This window comes from Leopardus geoffroyi, chromosome A1 (genome assembly GCF_018350155.1).
Source record: "Leopardus geoffroyi isolate Oge1 chromosome A1, O.geoffroyi_Oge1_pat1.0, whole genome shotgun sequence".
Lineage (NCBI taxonomy): Eukaryota > Metazoa > Chordata > Mammalia > Carnivora > Felidae > Leopardus > Leopardus geoffroyi.
Window position 1 is genome coordinate 179,044,001 of NC_059326.1, and position 21,252 is coordinate 179,065,252.

The 21,252-nt window shown below is 44.1% G+C and overlaps 2 protein-coding genes across 6 annotated transcripts in view; one reads left to right on the forward strand and one right to left on the reverse strand.

The window, feature by feature from the left end:
* Positions 1–21,252, reverse strand: part of DOCK2 (dedicator of cytokinesis 2) — a 416,990-nt gene that overhangs the window by 91,735 nt on the left and 304,003 nt on the right. The window contains exon 28 of the mRNA XM_045501969.1: positions 2,334–2,432. Coding sequence (XP_045357925.1) covers positions 2,334–2,432 — 99 coding nt within the window. The remainder of the gene's footprint in view (positions 1–2,333; positions 2,433–21,252) is intronic.
* Positions 4,702–21,252, forward strand: part of INSYN2B (inhibitory synaptic factor family member 2B) — a 121,645-nt gene continuing 105,094 nt past the window's right edge. For 3 of the 5 annotated variants that reach the window (XM_045502007.1, XM_045501997.1, XM_045501985.1), the window contains exon 1: positions 4,704–4,997. The gene's annotated coding sequence lies outside the window, so the exon portion shown is untranslated. Of the gene's footprint in view, positions 4,998–21,252 lie in introns of all 5 variants that reach the window. The other 2 variants (XM_045502016.1, XM_045502026.1) reach the window with 2 other exon arrangements.

The following is a 21,252-nucleotide window of genomic DNA, read 5'->3' on the forward strand; positions in this document are numbered from 1 at the left end:
AAGAAAAGCCATACTGTCTGTATGCTTTCAGTAAAATTTAAAATCAGTAGGAAACCCACTCAGAGTTCTTTCCTTAAGCCAGGGGTTTCCAAGTTATTCTAACAGCAGAATTCCAGGTCCAAAGAAAATATTACCCAGAACCTAACATATAAAATAGATAAAAGTAGGGGCGCCTGGGTGGCTCAGTTGGTTAAGTGGCCGACTTCGGCTCAGGTCATGATTTCGCGGTCCATGAGTTCGAGCCCCGCGTCGGGCTCTGTGCTGACAGCTCAGAGCCTGGAGCCTGTTTCAGATTCTGCGTCTCCCTCTCTCTGACCCTCCCCCGTTCATGCTCTGTCTCTCTCTGTCTCAAAAACAAATAAATGTTAAAAAAATTTTAAAAAATAAAATAAAACAGATAAAAGTAGAAGAGCTGTGGGGTGTGTGTGTGCGTGTGTGTGTGTGTGTGTGTGTGTGTGTTTATGGTAGAAGATAGTGAAGATGGGAGGAATATAATTTGAAAATCACTGCTTTAAGCTAAATTGCAAAATTCTGGAAATGACATCTGTTCCTTTTCAGCAATCTTTGCTTCTAGGGAAAATTACCTCAATACTTTAAGTCCCAGTTTCCACATCAGCAGAATGGGGATAACATCTAACTCAAAGAGTTACTATGAATATTAAGTGCACACTGTCTAAAGGATGCTCAGCATAGAGCCTGGACCATTGTAAGAGCTCATTAAGTGCTCGATGATGACAATGCTGAGAATTATTCATCCTTGATATCACTTGGGGGAGTGTGGGTATCATCACAGGCTCATTCCCTTCTTATGGCAACAAAGCCTCTGGCTCATAGATGTAAAACCTAGCTTCTGAGTGAGAAGCTATAGCATGCTGTCAGGGTTAGGACAGAAGTTCAAATCCTACTCTGCCACATACTTCCTATGTGGCCTTGAGCAAGCAGATTGTAGACTTGTAAAATGTGACTACTAATCCCTATGTTATACGTTGTGAAGATTATACAAGAAAGCATATATGTTCAACAAATAAGAATTCCCTTTCCTACTCTCTTCCCACCATTCTTTCCATTGAGGATCAAACATTAGGATCCTGATCTCTCTATTTCCATGTCACATGGCATAGAGAAATTGGGGAGAAATCCTGGGATATTTGGCTCTCCTTTTGTTTTCTTTTGTGTATATCCAGAAATAGGTTCCATTTCTTCCCAATACTGCACCCAGTGAGGAGACTATCTCTCTGCTGAATGGCTGAAAGAGTAGGACATTGGCTTTCTAATAATTCCCTTTATATGGGCCACTCTCTGAGATTGGTTCAATTCTAGAACCCTTGGTTACTCTAAGGAAAGTTGAAAGTGAGCCCCAGCAGCAGAATTCCTGACTGGCAGCAGTAAGGAGACAATGACAAAGGTGATTATGTTGAGGGCAAAGGGACTGCTACACCCTGGGACAGCCTGGGCTGGCCTTTATGTTGATAAGTCATGTGCTACAGAGTTATGAGCCTATAGGCTACAGTCCTGTGCAGACAGTTCTGTAACAAATGAGTCCTGAGAGGCTAGAAGAGTAAGGGGGTTCAGAGGCCAACTTCCTCCATGCATTTGTGATCATAATATAGAAATAGCTACCTTTTACTGGTAACTTAATATGTGAGAACTTCTGTGCTCTCATTAATCCTTCCCCACACTATGACATAAATAACATCATCCGCACTTTTCAGATGGGGAAACTGAGGCTTAAGAGGGGTTAATTTGTCCATGGTCACATAGCTCTCCATGACAAATCCTGGATGCAAATCCAAGACTGTGTGACTAACACTCATGCTTGTAAGCCCCCAAATGTCCATAATTCATCAATAAACATTTGTTGCGGCATATTTAGACTGGACATTCAGGTTTCATCTCTGACAGGGACTGAAGACATCTTTCAGAAGTGGTATATACAAGCCTAAATGGAAATTAGAACTAAGAAATCACATGAATGTGTTTGTAACTTAGACACACACATGCACAAGGTCCACTGGGACATCTTACTCTAAACTCTTTTTTTTTTAATTTTTTTTTAACGTTTATTTATTTTTGAGACAGAGACAGAGCATGAACGGGGGAGGGTCAGAGAGAGGGAGACACAGAATCTGAAACAGGCTCCAGGCTCTGAGCTGTCAGCACAGAGCCTGATGCGGGGCTCGAACTCACGGACCGCGAGATCATGACCTGAGCTGAAGTCGGCCACTTGACCGACTGAGCCACCCAGGTGCCCTTCTTACTCTAAACTCTTAAGAGCCAACAGTGTGGCATGTCTCCCCTCCACTACCCCCCACCCCAGCATCCTGTAGACTCACCACAAGTTCAGAGCTGGTCTGGAAGGTCTCAATATAGAAGGAATAGTGCTGGTCACCCATCTGGTTTAAGATGGCTGTCATACATGCCACAAAGTGACTCTGTAAGAAATAAAGAAAACTGCCATGAAATAGTGAAGAGAGAACCATGAGATTCATCTTTTTCATTTCCTTGACTTCAGACTGGAAAACACCGAACCATCTCAGGCAAGTATAAAAAGTCCCCCAAGGGGATCAGCAAGTGAAACTTGCCTATGAAGAAATGTCTCCTTATGGTTCATTTATGGGCTCGTTCTTCCAAAAAGCATTTATTGAACACCTATTATGTGACTGGGACTGTAGTGGGAGCTCGGATACAGAAGATAGGGCCTGACCTATCACTTCTACAGCTGCTTGTACTTTGGGAAAAGACCACTGAGATGGTGTCAGGAGATCTAGTCTCTATCAAGATCCTGGAGACAGTTTGATTTTCTGATAAATAATTCTAATATCTAAGCCCCAATTGTTTCATCTATAAAGCAAGACAATAATCCATCCATTTCAACCCCCACATTATGTATCAAAAAGATCAAATGACTCCTATAATGCTTTGAATTCACTTATTTTCTCTATAGAGGGGTCAGTTGTTAAACCATCATGACTCAGTCAGTGAGAAGCCAGTAGCTACCAGTAACCAGCACTTGTTAAGGGCTTTGGAGGATAAAAGAAATGAGAAGAGGTTGTTCTTGCTCTTCAGGAGTTCATGATCTAGTTGGGAAAGGAAGGTTAACATCCATGAGGGAAAAAGTACAAGACCTTTAATCTGCCAAGCAGACCAAGTGTCAGAGGGATTCAGACAAGAGAGAAATCAATGCAAGGACTTGGAGAAGAGGCGAGTCTGGAAGGATCCATGGGATCAGAGGAGCAAGAACCACATTCTTTCATGCACCAGAGTACATCACCATACCCCTTTCTGCTTTACCCTTCCAAATTTTATGACTCTGTACCAGGGTGTATTTTCTGTTTAGGCTAGTATGTGCAAGCAGCATTTAGGAATATCCACTCTGGAAACCTTGTAAAGGGAGTACCAACCACAAATCCACCAGGAGAGAGGAGCCACTCAAGGTTGTCTCCTGCAAGATTCCAATGGGACTGCCATCTTAGTCAAAGGAAGTCCCACTAGGTTTGGTCAAGGGCAGACTTATGGAAGAGGGCCTGCTCAATGTGATGTTAAGTCTTTCCAGGGAACCTTACTGCTAAAAGGTGTCAGACAAATGGCATACCAGAGTGGTGGGCCTGGAAGTATTATGTGTGAACCAAGAAAATGGGCTTGGTATCACAAACTGCTATCTTTGTTTAGAAAGACACACACACTGGGGCGCCTGGGTGGCGCAGTCGGTTAAGCGTCCGACTTCAGCCAGGTCACGATCTCGCGGTCCGTGAGTTCGAGCCCCGCGTCAGGCTCTGGGCTGATGGCTCAGAGCCTGGAGCCTGTTTCCGATTCTGTGTCTCCCTCTCTCTCTGCCCCTCCCCCGTTCATGCTCTGTCTCTCTCTGTCCCAAAAATAAATAAAACATTGAAAAAAAAAAAAAAAAAAAAAAAGAAAGACACACACACACACACACACAATACATATCCTTATACATTACAGCTTTATAGTTTATAGTAGTGGAGGAACAGCCTCAATGTCCCAAGAAACTCCTTCTGTGTTCCTCCACAGGAAGTCTTTTGGATAACTGAATGTCCTTAAGATCACATTCCTAAAAGTAACTCCCAGAGATCAGGAATCTCATTTGCTTCTAGGTTTTTTCCAATTAGGATGTTAGGAATAACATGCTTTCCCAATCAGCAAGACCCACTGTAGAGTTTGTGGGGCTCAGAACAAAATGAAAATGAACAGTCCTTATTAAAAATTATTCAGAATTTCAAGACAGCCCCAGTGCCCATTCTGGGCACCAGGCAAGGTCATACACCCGTGAAGCCAGCCCTGCCCGCCAGTGACCACCACCACACTCACACACCATAAATGTTTAGAAAACATGCAAAGCTGGCAGAGAGTGCAAAGCTGGGATTCTTGGGAGCAACAGTGAGGACACTATATTTATGGAGACCCGGAGCCTCTACACTGGAGTGAGCTGTCTTGGCCATCCAGGAAGGCAAATCCTCTTCTGCTCAGGCCCCCAGGGGGTGGTGGTGAGTTTGTGAAATTATCAGTCCTTTTCAAACGAGACAGAATACCACCATCTCTGTTAACTTAAGCAGGACCCACTTAAACCAAGAAAGAAGATTTATAATTGTGTATCCCGCTGGCCAGGCTGGATGCCAGGAAGGAGAAATCAGAGAGTTTGAGAGGTGTGTGTGTGTGTATGTGCATGAGCGTGTGTGTGCGCGCACACACGCATGTGTTTCCTCTACTCCCTCCATCTCATCTCTCCTCTCCTCAAAGATTTCAGCCTATGACCACTAGAGGTCTTTTCTTTTCACATGGTAGCTGCCGAGCAGTTTGTTCGGCTTTTTATTTATTCCTACGTGAGCAGACCCACTACACTTCTTGCATATAAACAGTGAAAATTACAACATAAAGGACTCATTATTCCTTCTTCTGGAGTAATTCTGCTGCTGGCCAAAGCCTGGCTCATTTTGCAAGGAAAGGGAGGACATCTCTGCAGGTAATTCTACTGCTTCAAGGTAAGAGATTTGGGCAGGTTTTATTTTTTATGATCCATGATCCTCTAAGAGAAAATGCTATCGCCTCTTGGACAATAGTTTACTTTTAAAGCTTTGGCGTAAATGAGTCCTGGGATCGTGAGCTTGTGTGTGTGTGTGTGTGTGTGTGGTTGTGTGTGGTGGAAAATCTACCATTGTCAGAATTGCAGGCTGCCCCAAATGCATAGATACGGAATGCTTGTTATTTCCAATGGCTTGATTTGAATTTGAAGTGGGGGAGAAAAGCAAAAAAAACAAACCTCAGAGCTCAAGTTGCTTGGAATTACCTTGAAAAGGCTGCATTTTCTTAAGCCTTGTTTAGAGAAACTTCCATGCTTCATTTTAAAAGAAAATAAAAGGGGAAGGGGTTCTACTCCCCACCGAGAGAGAGAGTAACCATTTTACGAAAGGATCCACTATTTTTTTATAAGGACTTGCTCAGTGTGTTACAGTCCACCAATCAATCAAAATTACTTTTACCGGCTTGTTCATTTCTTCCTTCTAACTACCACATAGAAAAACCCAGCTCAGTGCCTTACGGTACGATTTGTAGTGCAATGTGACTGAAGTTTGGACAAGTTACCTGCATTTGGCTGTTAATGAAAAATGACAGTGTTTTCCATCCGACTAGAAGCACCCCTTTTTTCCTACTATGATGTCTAGCCCACTTTAGTACCAAATCTGTCAGAAATCACACCAATGTGACCGACTGATTAGTGAAATGGCATGAGATGCCAGCAGCAGGTTTGCATTCAGAACAGGTTCCCCTCTGTCATTTAAATTAAAAAACAAATAACAAAGCAAAACAAAAAAAAACAAAAACAAAAACAAAAAAAAAAAAAAGGAAGAAAGAAAGAAAGAAACCAAACACTCTGTCACATAATGATAGAATGATGGGATAATATTATGCCTCTCTGACGTTTATCCCTTTTTCAGTAATATCCTTAACATGGCAATCCACCTCTTAGCTTCCTGTCCCCTTCCCTTTTTACGAGTTTGAGACCTTACTTCTACATCCACCATGTTTTAAATGTTTAGAAACAGAGAGGAATGGGGTGGGGGTGTGATTCACTAGCAACTCAGATACTCCTAACATTGACATTGCTCAAACTTTATAGTGTAGGAGCCAAATCTCCCAGTCCTGTTGGCAACATGGAAAAGCCCGAGTACTGTATGGGGGACAGCAGGGTGGAGGGATGCCCTTCAGTCCAAGCTAGGGAGAATCCCCCTCTTCCCATCCCTGGCAGAAATGGTATAGGTGACATATATTTACTACCAAGGCATGAGGCAGCCACTCATCCATAGCCAAGCAGCATGCCAGGTGCCTGGATGGGAAATTGCTTCTTAAAACAGAATAGCAGGGGGACCTGCATCTTAACTCCCAGAGAGAAATTGTATCCGAGACGCTGGCACAAATCAGGCAGAGTCACCTCGTCTCCATTCGGGGCGGTTGAAAATGTAGCTAATGAATCACAGCATGGAGAGACACGGTTTGAAACTAGGTCAAACGTGTAAAAATAAGTGCAATCATCGCAGGCACTTGGCTGATGAGGGGCTACTTAACGCCTTGAGTGGCAGGGTTTATTTGCCACATAGAACCCTCTTCAGCGATCCGCGACAATCAATCCTCTTAATTAATTCAGCCCATCAGTGTGGAGAGAAGTCTGCACACCTGGGAGAGAGCTGAAGCTCCAAAGGGAAACAGCCAGGGTCTCTTCACTGTGTGATGGCAAGAGAGAAAAAGAGAAACCCGGTATCGTGTGATTAATATTAATTAGCTGGGATACTAGACGACTGGGATCAGGAGAGTAGCCCTTCCCAAATCATTTGGCTCCTTTGCATAGAAAAAGTCATCATTGTCGTCATCATCATCATCAGCAGCAGCATATTGATAAGGCCGATAGCTGGGTGAACATCAGTTAACTCAAACATATCTATTTAACCACCTCTAACGCAAACACACCTACACACATACACACAACAGTCAAGCCCCTGCAGTGCTGAGTGGACCTGGAAGAGGCTATCAGTTTGCCCTGCCTTGAAAAACAAACAAAACAGGGGGAGAGGGGCATGGTTGCTGTGGATGCGTCCCCCACTCACCTGAGATTGTGGGAGGGATGAGCTCACAGAGGGAGAGAAGCAGCTAACTTTGGGAGCTTGCTACCTAAATGCCAACATTACTACGCGATACCAGCTGGTGACATGTTGCTATAGTAACTTCAAATAATGTGCAGGGCCAAAATAAAATAAAATATAGAAAGCGCCAAGGAGAGGAGATGAAGGAAAGTTTTCATACCAAGGGAGGCTCATAGGGAGATGAAAAGTTCTATTTATCAGGACATTTATTTCCTTTGGAGGCTAAGAGTGGCCAAATGTCATTCTCAGGTTGCTTCTCCATTCACCCCCACATCTGCCATGTGGTTATATAACAGATTTTATTCCTGGGTGGAATTGGCACTGTCTGTGTGGTGGATCCAGGACCGGAAGTGGGAGGCTGTTGTGTTAGGAGAAACAGGGACTCTAAAACCCCTTCATCTTAGAGCTTTGTAGGCTACTCAGAGTTACAGTTTGTAGCGATTTGGGGGGAATCTAGTGTATTGTTCTGTCTTAGCAACCATCAAGTCTGGGCACTGTGCTAGGTGTGAAGGTGCAACAGTGAGCGGGATGGAGAAGGCTGTGCTCCAAAGAGTTTACACCTGGTTCTGCCAGGATGTAGAGCATCAGAGGGCCTAGGAATTCAGCCTACCTGAATTCAAATCTCAGCTCTATCTCTTACTAGTTATGTGGCCTTGGGCAGGGTCTTGTGCCTCAGTGTCCTCATCTGTAAAAGGGGATAAAAATATTCCTTACTTCATACAGTTCTGGTGAGAATTAAATCAAAAGGCACTTAGAACATAGAAAGCCCTCGATAATTATCAGCTATTATTATTATTCTCATTGTTGCTGACTGTGGTCTAGGGAAACTATGCAGATTAGCCAACTGAAATTCCTGACCTGGAAGAAGGATATGATGAGATCACTTACCCATGACTGTCTGTGGACACATCAAGTGCTCCCAATAACAGCTCAGTGCCCTTTGACTCCGAACATGCCTTTGGTTAAAAACATGCCCAAAGTCCAGCTGTCAAGTATATTGAACATGTGCCTCTTGGACCAGATACGTTGGGAGGTTTCTTTTATTTGGGGACAATTGCAAGAAGGTAGGAAGAATCACAATAGCACCCAAATTGTTCAAAAGCATGAAATACAACTGTCTTCATCAAAAACGTATCCCCCTGTCTCTGTGTGCAGTGACATTCTTTGGTTACCCAGGGATCCTGCTGTGTGATAGAGTAGACCAAGTTACCTTCTTTCAGGGGAAGCTTCTTGATGGGCACAGACCCCAGGGTTTCATGTGGCCAGCTCCACATCAAAGGCACAACGTCACAGGAAAACAGAAAAGTGCGCTTGGATGCCATATACTCTGGATATGCCCTGACACATTATATCTGTACAAGATGACAACTAGAGTTATCTGTGTGCACCTCTGCCTGGTGCTGTGGGCATTAATGATGGCTCAACTACTCAGCATTGCCAGGGCCAGAACTGCAGGTGTCTCCTCAGAGAGCTAGCATCACTCACAAGGAGCAGGAAGGGAGGGGTAGACAAGGCTGCTTTAAATCAAGGTTGGAAAAGAAGACTGAACTGGTAACATACTCTTTCTTTGAGACAAACACATTCTGATCCTGGTGGACCTGTGCCTATGGCTCTGTGATGTGGGTCACTTTAAACCATCCAAAGGATATAGTGGGATCCCAAGGGGGAGGTGGATGGCAAGCAAATTCCATTCATTCATTCCTTGTGCTCAGGACTCTACATTCATCATGTCACTGATTCATTTCAACAAACTCATGAGGTCAACTTTATACCCATTTTATAGATCAGGAAAGTGAGATGTATGGAGGTCAAGCAGCTTGCCTAGATAGACATTTAGTATATGATGGGACAGGGATTAAAATCTGAATCTTTCTGACTCTAAAACCTGTATCTTTTCATAAATCCACTGTGTCTCCCATGTCAGCACTGTCAGCTCACCTGGGGAGAGATTTTTGTCCATTTATTCATTGCTGTATCACCAGTCTAGAATTGAACTTGCACTTAGTGTGGGTTCAATAAATACGTGTTAGATGAGAGACTGAATTTATTATAGTATTCCTCATCTCTAAAAGAATGTTATAGGGACCACCCTGCACACACAAACTCTGAAAAGTTAGGGTCATGTGTAGACCACCTTTGCCTTGGGAGAGGCCAGAAATTAAAGAATTTTTGTTCTGCTTTTGAGTGTACTCCATCTTAAGTTATATTTGATCAAGCTACAGTGAGATCATTCTTTCACACATTCCTTAATTCAACAAATATCTCTTGAGCACCTACTATGTTTCAGGCTTGGTTCTAGCTGCAGGGGATACAACCAGAAATGAGAGTAACAAGATTTGTTCTTAATGAGCTCTTATTCCCATTGGATAGAGGGCCAGGGATGGAGAAACACAGTAGAATGAATGAATAACCAAGTAATAATATTTTAGGCAGTGATATCTGCTACTAATGAAATATTACCCAGCAATGAAATGGGGATGGAGTGAGAAGGAAACTATTTTCAACAGGGGAGACAAAGGCAGCCTCTTAGAGAGCTGGCATTTGAATGGAGATCTGAATGATGAGAGTCAGTCATGCAAAAATCTGGCAGAACAGCATTTCTGGGCAATTGAATAGCAGATGCAAAGGCCCTGAGGTGGATGTGCTTGGAGTCCTGGAGGATCCCAAAGAAGGCCAGCATAGCTGGAAGGTATGAAATGAGGGAAGACACTACATAAGATGAGGTCAGAGAGACAGGCAGAGGCCAGATCCTATGGGCCCTTGGGGGTCAGAGGCAAGCATATGGATTTTCCTCCAAAGTGCAGAAGGAGGCCATTGATTCGAGTTTTAAAAAGCTCACTCTTGCTGCTGTGTGTTTCAAGAACCCCTCTTTAAAGAGATGGCTCCCATGTCTTACCACATAAGCCCATCTCCAAGACACTGTACTGGACTTATTCCCACGGTCATGGGTCTGTGAAAAGTGCAAGTTGTTTTCACTGTTGACTCTTCCTTATTCCTGGTAGTGTGACCTCTCTTCGGCAAATGCTTCTCACTAAATTATTATTTTATAGCATACTCTGTCCCTCTTTGTGCAGGCAAGAGAGTGGACTCTAGTTTTATGCGGATCCCATCTATCTTCAAGCTTAGTGGGCTCATCTCCCTTTTATTTGGAGCTGAATGAAGGGGAGCCTGCTCCAGTGGCTCCCAGTCTCTGATTAAAGCCATTCCCATCTGTGGGACCTGAGAAACCTGCTTGCTGGGAAGGAACACCCGCCCAGTTTTTAACTGAACAGAAGATTTTTTTTTTTTTAATGTTTCTAACAACATTTGTGGAGGTGTGGGTGAAGTTCGCAAATGTGATTGCAAGAAGAATAGTTTCAGAAGCATGGATTTATTCTCAGCACATATACCAGGGATGGGCCTCCAAATCTTTGCACTGAATGCCTCAAGAAAGGCTGTGCAAAAAGACTGTTTGGAGTCCTGGACAATACAGTATTGTCCTCAGCTCACTTCTCCCTGGGAAAAATCAAAGCCCTGAGTATCACCAGGATGTGGGCTCTGGATAAGTATCCTAAGCAGCCCCTCACCTTCTTCTACAAACGTGTGCATCAAGGTTATGTATGACACCAAGATCAACCTCCAATAGAAAAAAGATTCACAAAAGGATACTATGTTTCAGGCAGGAGGCATTGTGGGGTAAAGGACAATAACTACCATTTAAAGGGCTAAGCCTGTATCAGGCACTTTTTATAGGACTTTTTATATGGTTATGGCAAGAGAAGAAAAGAACTGGAAGAAGGAGAAGCTAATAGCAGTCGGACATTTATGAGTCAGACACTAGGCTAAAAAGTATAGTGATGGTCACAACCACCATCAGTTATTGAGCACTCGCCATGGGCCAAGTGGTATATATGCATTAATCCTCCCAGTATCCAGGTGATCTTGATAAAACCACATGTACTTTACAGATGAGAAAACCTAGAAGCAGAGAGGTGACATGACTTAGCTAGATCAGCCTGACCCCACGATGCTTTTGTTTTTCTTAGAAAAAAGAGAAAGACATTACCATTTTGTAGACATGATATAATCTTAGTGACAGGAAAATTAAGCAAATCCTTAAAGTACACGAAGAAAGGAAAAGGGCATAACATTTTACCTCACTGTGCTCCCTGCCTAAATAGCCTTGAATATTAAGAACATTCAATATTCCATTCAATTCAATAAACTTCTCGAATACTAAGAAATATTCTAGATATTTCCTATGCCTATATAGAGATGGAAGGATGGGTAGATGGGTGGATGGATGGATGGAGGGATGGATGGATGGAGGTAGCTTGGCATATGGGTAGACACAAAGCCACACAGACAGAACTAGCTCTCTTCATGACTGTGCCCTGTGGCTTATGAGTCTCCCATGATTTTAGGCTCAAATGCGGATAAACACTCGATCTTCTGCAGTGCTTAGGGCATTGAAGGCCAAGAAGGGTTCAGAGTGGAACATCAGTGCCATGTACTTGGAAATATATCTGGTTTCCCATAGAAGCAGTTTTCCTAGAAGGCACTAGACAGGGAATCCTAAGTCTGGGAGCAAACGCCGGTTCTCTTCAACATGCTCTGGAACTTTGGACAAGATACTTGATCTCTCTGGCCTCAGTTCTCTCACCCCTGAAAAAGGGACCAGTGCTACCAACAGCACTGTTGTGAGGAGTAAGTAGAAGGCAGGTGCAGGGGTCCTGTGTAGAGCCTGGCACACCAGAAGCACTCAGAAAACCTTCTTGCAATGCTCAGCTTCAGCCCCCTCTCTGGTTCACCAGAACAGTTTGTTGATCAGCTGAGGAAGTGTGGAGTTAGCTTTTGGTTGACTCGTGGAGGATGATTTAAACCTCCCTGTGGACCTGGAGAGCTGCATTGCGGATGATGATTTATACAATCTCTCCCTGCCCTTTGTTTCCCTTTACAAAGTCTCCACGTTTAGATGAGAGGAGGGGCAGGCAGACAAATGTGTTCACAGACAACCAGGCAGTGAGGCAAGAAGGTTTTCAGAAGGAATGATTATTTTGTGGATAAAAGGATTGCTTAGTTTACCCCTTGTGTTTACTTCACAAGGAGTGAAGAAGAGTAAAGAAGATCTCTCTCTCTCCCATTGTGTTTTAAACTTCAAGCCCAGCTTTCCAACCAGGACTCTCCCTGTGCCTCCCCAACCTCCCCCAGACAGGTTGAGTTGTCCCTGCTGCAAGTGGCCTGCTAGTCCCAGCAGAATCCGGTACTCAGGTCTGAGTATAATAACGGTTGGGTGTGTGTGCAGGTGGCCTCTTTGCAACACCTGCCTTGACTGCTTAACTTTACAGGGCTCAACCAAAGCAATGACACACCGATGGTTTAATTATTAATCCACATTAGGGCAGGATTTTCTCCTTTCCCAGCTAATCCTCCACTCCTTATTCCCAATTAATCAATCGGTTAACAAATATTTACTCAGCACCTATTATCTGGAAGGAGATGTATCAGGTACCTATGACACTCTGAAGATCTCAGAGTACTAGGGAAGATTATCCCTGTCTAGGTAGCTAGCTAGCTATCATTTATCTATCTGTCTATCAATATAGTGGTTTTCAACTAGGGCAATCTGTCATAATTGGAGGAGAGGGGAGGTTGCTAGTGACATCTATTGCATAAAGGCTAGGAATGCTGCTAAACACCCTACAATATACAGGCCAGCCCCAACAACAAAGAATGATCCAGCTCAAAATGCCACCAGTGCTGAAGTTGAGAAACTCTGATCTGAAGAGAGATATATGTTATGAAGCCAGATGACAGGTGCAAAATGAGTGCTATAAGTAAAGCTTTCTCTAGGCTTTTAAGAAGTGGAAATGACCTTTGTGGGTAGGGATGTTTAGGGAAAATTTCACAGAGTATGTGGGGCTTGAGGAACTACATGATTGAAAGGGATTAAGCGAAAAATGGGAAAGGACATCTTAGATCTATAGAAAATACATTTCATTTTATAATTTGATTAATTTGATTGATCAGGAGTAACTGCCTAAAAGAGCTGTGTGGGGAATGATTCTAAGGCCAAGTCCTAGCTCAGCAGGAAAGAGTGTTGATTGATTAGTGATGTCTGCTATAGGCAAGGGAGGGGGAGGGATAGTGGAGATGCTGCGAAATTGCTGTCCCACTTTTGTATGTGGAACAGGATGAGGAAAGACGCAGAGGTGGAAATGAGCAAAGTGTTTTGGTATAGCAGAAGTTCACAGAGGGAGATCACGAGAGAGACTAGGAGGGACAGACTGGAAGGGCCTTGAACGCCAGGTTGAGAGCTTTGAGCCTCAATCTGCAGGTAATGGGACGCCACACAGGCACCTGCCTACTGGGTTGCCTTCAGGACAGCTCTGCTGACAAGGTCTTGAGAATGAAAGACAGCTGCCCAAAGTCCTTGCTCTTCACTTCTATAAAGAGAGTACTATTTCATCTGTTAACAGTAAAAACTGGCAGAATCATCATGCTTGGGCTTTTATGAAGCTGATTCCAATGATGAAAAAAAATCCTATGAAGCTGAACTCAGAGATAACTGTTTGAAAAGCTGACTCCAAGGGTTCACATTAATGAGCTCCCGTAAAGCCCTTTTGGATAGAGCATTCCTTCTGATGTCGTATGTGCAAAAAAAAAAAAAAAAAAAAAAAAAGCCTCAAGGAGGAGGGGGCAGAATGGTGGCAGAATGGTGGAAGACCATTTCTGGGGCTCATCTGCCACTGACCTTCTGGTAAGGACACTATACTGCCCACTGATGTTGTGCTTCCCGTCAGCCCCCAGATCCCCGACCCACTGGCTCCATAGGCTGTTTCCTGTCTGCCCTGGGAATGATACCTCATTGATTTATTGGTTTGCGATTTTCCAAATGACATCATACTCCATTTTTTTCATTCTTTCCTTTTGCTCACCTCCCTCCTCTTAAATTCCCATTTGTCCCACTTCTACTTCCCTGTCCTTTGGAATGGTAACAACACCTTCCAATTACTCCTCTGCAGTCCGCATTAGCTGCCTGCTGACTCCTTCTCCCTGTCATCGTTAATAAAGGTGACACTGCAGCTTGGCGTGAGTGCAGGTCCGCCTCCCACCTGCCCCACCCTCCCCTCTCTTGGACCAGAAGACTCCCTAACCACACAGCCCCTGCCTTTGACGCTTTCTTCCTGTACCCAGCTCCCTTCCCTGTGTTCTAATCCACACTCAATTAAAGAAAGATCAAGTGACACAATAAAAATGCCATCCAGAGAGCTGGCCTGTGTAATGCCCAGATATCAGATCAACTTACTACAACCCCATATCTACTAATTCTATCTAGAAAAAAAAAAAAAGATGTCATAGTTGACTGGACGGATTTGTTTTTGAAAACCCCTGCTGACTCTTTTGCCCCGGCAGGCCTGGAGAAATCCTAGCAAAAGTCTAATCAAAGTTAAAGCTTAGAATTGGAGAGATGATAGGGAGGGTGCTCCTTGGGAGTCCTTGCAAGCCAGTGTCCTTGCAGCACAAGGGGAAAGCTATGGACCAGGGAGATTAGGTGGCTTCCCCATGGTCACACAGCGGCTGTCAGTGGTAGAGTGGGTGCTAGAATGCAGCTGTTCTGACCACAGTGTTAAATCGACTATACCATTCTCTACCAAGTCTAAATGCTGGCCCCTGGCCTCCAAGATCCCCGCAAACAAAATGACTGTTATTTTCCTATCTCAGCCAAGGGGTTGCCCTGATACCTAGAATAAATGGACCTCCACTAATAATGAAGGCTGATGTTTGATGTGCACATGCTTTATCTCCCTCACCACGTAGGTTTCCAGATTTGGGGAAGAACAAGCCATTGAGCACTAATCTCATCTTTCAAAAAAAATTGAATGGGCACCTCTATTACCACTATTCATTCCCACTTTGATTGATTATGTTCTGTGCCCAGCATCCAAATCTGGTTAAGAACATCAAATTAAAAACCAAACGATTGATCACTGAAGTCACTCTGCATAATGAAAATGGTCTGAATGTGCCTCAGGGCAGGAACAGGGTGGGATGTGGGAGGTTTGCTTACAACACTTTGCTCTGAGATCCTCAAACTGGCAGTGCGCAGGACTCACACAGTGCACAGAAATGCTCTGGTTGGCATGGTATTGTTGTTGTTGTTGTTTTTAACATTTGACTTGTGTGTCAACTATATTCAAACAAAAAACTAAAAACTAAAAAATAAAACATTTGACTTTTTGTCAACATTTAAAAGACAGAAGCTATTCCGTAAAGTTTTGAATTTTCAGCTTCTCTTGGACACTTACTTGGAAGATCCAGAGAGAGCATTCTGCGTTCCCATATGGCAGCACTGGGAGCTACCTCCAGAAGTGGACAGGGCCTATGGAGGTTGGATATGCACTTGCCAGGCATCCCAGGCCTGGCCTTATTCTTGGGTGACATACTTGTCTTAGCACTGAAGTCCTCTGTCCCAGGAAACCCCTCAGCCCCTGGCAAACCAGGATAACTGGTCACTCTACCTAGTTCTTCTTTTACATACTTGCCTGGTCCCTGTGGGCATGTGCACATATGGCATTTTCCCATGGCCTCTTCCCCATGGCTTCCTTCAAGCCCACATGGTTCCCCAGAATGACATTCAAGGCTGCCCAGCATCTGAATCCTGCTTCTCCTCACTTCCCCAACCTACCTGCCATCTATTCCAAACTTCTCTTCATTCTCTTGGCATCTGCATAAGTTAAGGATGCCTTCTTTTACACAATTCCTTTTTCAAGACCCATGCAAGTGACATTCCCTCCTCCAGGAAGTCCTCTATGATTCCACCTGATGCTCTTCTGCCCCAGACAGACCTAGGTACACCCTCCCTCTGCTACAATCATTCTTTCTCCTTCTGTTGTATGCATCACCATTAACACAGCATCAAGTGAGTAGACTGTGGTGGTGGTCGTCCTAAAGACACAGAGGGAGTCAGAATTTTGATAAAGTTTAAAAAAAAAGTAAAAATTGTAAAACTTAATTAGAAGTCCCGGTATCTCTGTGAGTTTTTATGATTCACCAAAATGAAAACTGAACACCATCCCACAGGAACCTGTCCCTACCCCATGACAATATTTAGCATTCCATAGTCTAAGAACATCTGGGTCTCCTGAACACTGACATCCAACTCTCCTTCTACTTATAACATGGAATATTAATTACATGCCCTCCTGTGTTCTCTGCTAGCCCTGGAGGTACTCAAGGTCAGGGACCTTCTTCCATATCCTGTATCTTCAATGCCTGGCTCATGGAAAGTGCTCAGTAAAAGGTTTTCCAAGTGAGTGAGTGAGTGAGTGAGTGAGTGAACCTCCATCAAAGGGTCCAGGGGGACTGTCTCATTTGCTATGATTTTAGAAAAAGAAAAAAGGTTCTTCTTAACTGTCCCAGTGCCCACAGGACCTCTGTTTCTTAGCTGGCTGCCCTGAATCATATTACGAGCTAGAACAATCAATCTATGATTAGGGTCAAGCCATCATTCTTTTGGACATTTATCATGAGATCATAAGATTACAAAGTGTTGGTAGCTTTAGGGTCTTTTCTTATAAATAAAGAGAATTCCAGAAGTCCAACTTCCTACTGGACATTTCCCCTGGGACACCCCATTGGCAGCTCATCATAAACATGTCAACATCATCCTTCCCTCTCAGGCCTCTCTCCCTCCTCCCTATGTTTTCCTTCTTAGAATCACCCTCAGCTTAAGACAACAGCCTAGCCATAGACTTTGATTCTGATCATGCTCCTTCTCTCTCCCTTTCCTCTCTCTCTTCTCTTCTCTTCTCTTCTCTCTCTCTCTCTCTCTCTCTCTCTCTCTCTCCTATAAATCACCTAGGCCTGGGGATTTAGAAATTTATCTTGAATGTGTTTGTTCTTTGCCCCCACTCTCACTGCCCTGATTGAAGTTACCATCGTTGCCACCTGGCTTACTGCAACGACCTCCTAAGTGGACCCTGCCTCCAGCCCTGCCCCTTCTAATCTCCATATTGCAGGCAGAGTGTGGTCTTACTAAACTGGAAATGAGACTGACTCTCACTCCTGCTTAAAATCTTCCCTGGATCCCACTGACTCAGGGTAAAAATCCAAACTTCTTAGCACAGGATGCAATTCTCTGCATGATCTGGTCCCTTTCCAACTTGATTTCTTCCACTCTTCCTACCTGCTCCTTTAAACTCTACCATCAGGCTACACAGAATTGCTGTCCAACTCACTTATCCAGGTCATAGTCCTCTCACCTCTGACAGCCTGACACATGGTGTTTCCAGCCTCAACACATCAACACACGTGAACGTGCGCACGCGCGTGCACACACACACACACACACACACACACACACCTTTAAACAATTTGCCTCATCACCTCTATTGAGCTTCAGGTTTCATATTTGAGATCACTTCCTCCACTAAGTGTTCTGGGAGTCTCTCCACCCCATGCTGAGTTGGGGGTCCTTCTCTGAGCTCTCATGCCCCCAGAATCATCACTTTGGTGGCACTGATCACAGTTTTCAGGACCCCTAACCTTATCTGTCTATCTTTGCTATAGGACTGTGAGGGCAGACACTGGATTAGTGTCCTACTTTCTTATCTCTTCATCTACAATATAGTTCCTGGCACATAGTAGGTACTCAACAAATATTTGCTCAATGAATGGCTATATGGTCTCAGATGGAAGAATAAATGGGGCACAGGTACCTAAAGGGCGTATGCTAATTTGGGTCTGCTTTGAGGAGACACACAGATTGTTACAGGGCTCTCTTCTAATCAAATAGTTTCCTCAAGGGAATTAGAATAAAGTCTGGTCTGTCATGGAAAGTAACTTCCTCACTGTGTAATGGCTTAAGCCTGAGTGGGAAGGGCAATGGATTTTGGAATCCTGGACATTCTTTCCAGCCTCATATCCCATGGACACAGTAGGAAACAACACTAGGCCCAGAATTAGCAGACCTGGATCTCGGCTCCAGTCCTGCCACTTGATTCCTGTGTGCCCCAGGGAGGTTGCTTGCTCTCTCTGTCTTCACCTATAAAACAAGGGTATGGAACCAGCTCCTTTGACTCTGAATGTGGTCACTTGTGGTTATCCATAGCTGAATTTGCATCCTGATTCCCAAATTCCTAGCTGTGTAGGCCTCTGTAAGTAATGCTGACTTTGTGGGGCTGTTATATAGATTAAATATGATTACATTCATAAGGGGATAATGCAGTAGTGCTTACAGAATATTCATTAAATGGTTACAATTAGGAGTATAGGCATATCACATGGTTAATTTTTTAATGGTTATAGGATAAAGCTACACAGAAATAGCTAAGATTTAAGCTCTTCAACTCTGAGTCATGTCAACCCCCTCCCAAAAAAAAGACTGATTGTACATATTTGCAGCCCTCTGTATCTTTAAAACAAAGCATCCAATAAAACTGACATTATGTCACAATTAAGACAATAAATGTTAATTGTACTGAATCAAGCCACTAATTTTGCTCCTACCATAATGGAATTATATATTTCATTTTGGAATTTTAAAGCCCTTACAACTTCAAAGCATCATCTGTCGCATGCTATCATTTCAAGATTGGCAGGATATTGTTGTAAAGGAAAACTTCCCTGCCCTTGTGATGTCAGATGATGTTCCCCAGGGCATCCACCCCCTTCCCTCAGGTCTCATTTAGTGTCCAAGGTTCCAGCTGGTGGCACAGCATGAAGATGCCTTTCCAATGAATACCCTGTGTTCCTGGAATCCTTCTCTGGTCCAGGACCCATGTGGATTATCACTTTCACAGCTGGTTAGAACAAGGAGAGGCCTAAATTCTATCTAGTCCTAACTTTGCCATCAAGGAGTTGGGTAATCTTGGGTGAGTACCTTAACCTGTAGAGGCCCCATCTGGAAAACAGTAAAGAGGCTTATGGCTTCAAATTCTGAAGGTGTATTATTGGTATGTGAAATTAGAGAGATTGCAGAAGTAGGTCCCTTCCTTTCTCATTCCTTGGATGAGGCTGGGCTGGGAAGTTGTGGTTACCAAACTTTGCTACACATTAGAATTACCTGGTAACCCAATTCCCCAGGCATCAGGACTTTTAACGCTCCCTGGGTAATTTCTGATGTGCAGCAAACTTGGAGAACCTCTGGTCCTAGGGAGTCAATATAGCTCAATAAAAAATGAGGCAGGCTTCCCTGACTCCAGACTGGCCACTGGTCATAAATAAGCTACTCGATCCCTACAAGCCTACTCTTCCTTACTTCTGAACTCATAAGGTTTTTGCAATCAATAGGTGAGATAATGCACAGGCACCTAGTGCTACTCAAAGCATGGTTCATTGACCAGCAGCACCAGGGTCACCTGGGAACTCATTGGAAATGAAGAATCTCAGGACCCCATCCAGACTTGATGAATCAGAATCTGATTCTCAAAAAATTCGCATGTAGGCAGCTCTCAAATATTGAAGTTTGAGAAACACTGCTCTAATACTCAGTTCAATAAAATGTACCTTGTGTAACTTTCTCATCAGCCCTCTGCTTTCATTCATTAGCCATTCATCAACACTTGCACAGCACGTGTGAGGCCAGATGCTGGGCCCCTAGCATAGTGACTGGCTCATAGCAGGGCTTCAAGAGATGTTTGGCCATTTCATGAATGGATACAAAAGGGAATTGGACTTGCTTCCTACTCTCCAGGAAGCTCATGGTCCATGAGGAAAATCAAGACATGAACTCGCATATTTGGAACAGAGCAATAGTTATGAATGATGAAGGCTCCCCTTTATTTGTATACTTGCCACATGGCAGATATAATGCTAAGCAATTTAGGTACACGATCTCTTTGAATTCTCAAAACAATCTTAAGGATAAATACCATTATCACCTGCCTTTTGCAAATGAGGGAACTTTGGCACAGAGGAGAAAAGTAGCTTGTCCAGAGCTACACCCGATGAGGAGGTGGCACTGACAAGGTTTGAAGTCAGCGCAGCCCCAGCCTGTTCACTCTGCAGCACTGCCACTGTGAGATGAAGCACCAGAGACAATTTCTGGCTTAATAACTTTGACTACAGCCTGTTCAAGGGCAGCCCCATCCCCAGGTGCTGTGGGATACGCAGCAGGAAGCCCTGCAGGCAGAGATGCTGCCAGGTTTCTATCGCAGCAGAAGAGCCGGCCAGAGGGCCGAGAGCTCCTGCAGGCTGCTTGTCGGACACAGTCCACCACATCTAGCTGTCCCTCTCCCTTGGCCTCTCTATGCTGCTTGGATATTTTACTTGCAAATACATTTGGCAGTTGATGCCAGCCTCTCAATGACAAGTCCAAGGAATAGAAAGAAAACTCCTTATCAGAGCTTGGGTATAAAAGCAAAGAAACTTTCTGAAAATCACATGATGAGTTGCAGGGTCTCAAAGCAGGGGTCCTGAACTCTAGGCACATGAGAAGTTGTGAAAAAGGACAGGTCTGTGATCACCAGGGATAAAGGGTATAATGCAATTCCTCTGGGTCTTCCTCACCAAATAGAGTTCCCAAGAATCTGCGTCTAAATCAGGTTTGGCATAGTAATTAATTGAAATATTTATTTGTGCTTCAACCTTCCCACAATTTCCCTTCCCTCTCCCTCCCTTCTCCCTGCCATTTCCATAAGGGTGTCCAGGGATCTTGCTCCCTCTCTTTGCAGGGGCATTCTCAGTATGAACTGGCAGCATCAGTTTCACCTGGAAACTTGTTCGAAACACACATTCTCAGGTCCCACCCCAGACCTGCCAAATCAGAACCTCAAGAGCAGGCCCAGTGATCTCTGTTTAACAGGCCCACTAAGGGGCTCTGATGGGTCTAACATTCAAGAACCACTTGGGGCGCCTGGGTGGCTCAGTCAGCTAAGCATCTGACTTCGGCTAAGGTCATGATCTCATGGTTTGTGAGTTCAAGCCTTGTGTCGGGCTCTGTGCTGACAGCTGAGCCTGGAGCCTGCTTCAGATTCTGTCTCCCTCTCTCTCTATCCCTCCCTGACCGGTGCTCTGTCTCTCTGTCTCTAAAAAATAAATACATGTAAAAAAATAATACAAAAATTTTTTTTAAAAAAGAACCACTGCCTTGGACAGTTTTGAGGGCAAAGCAGCCTCA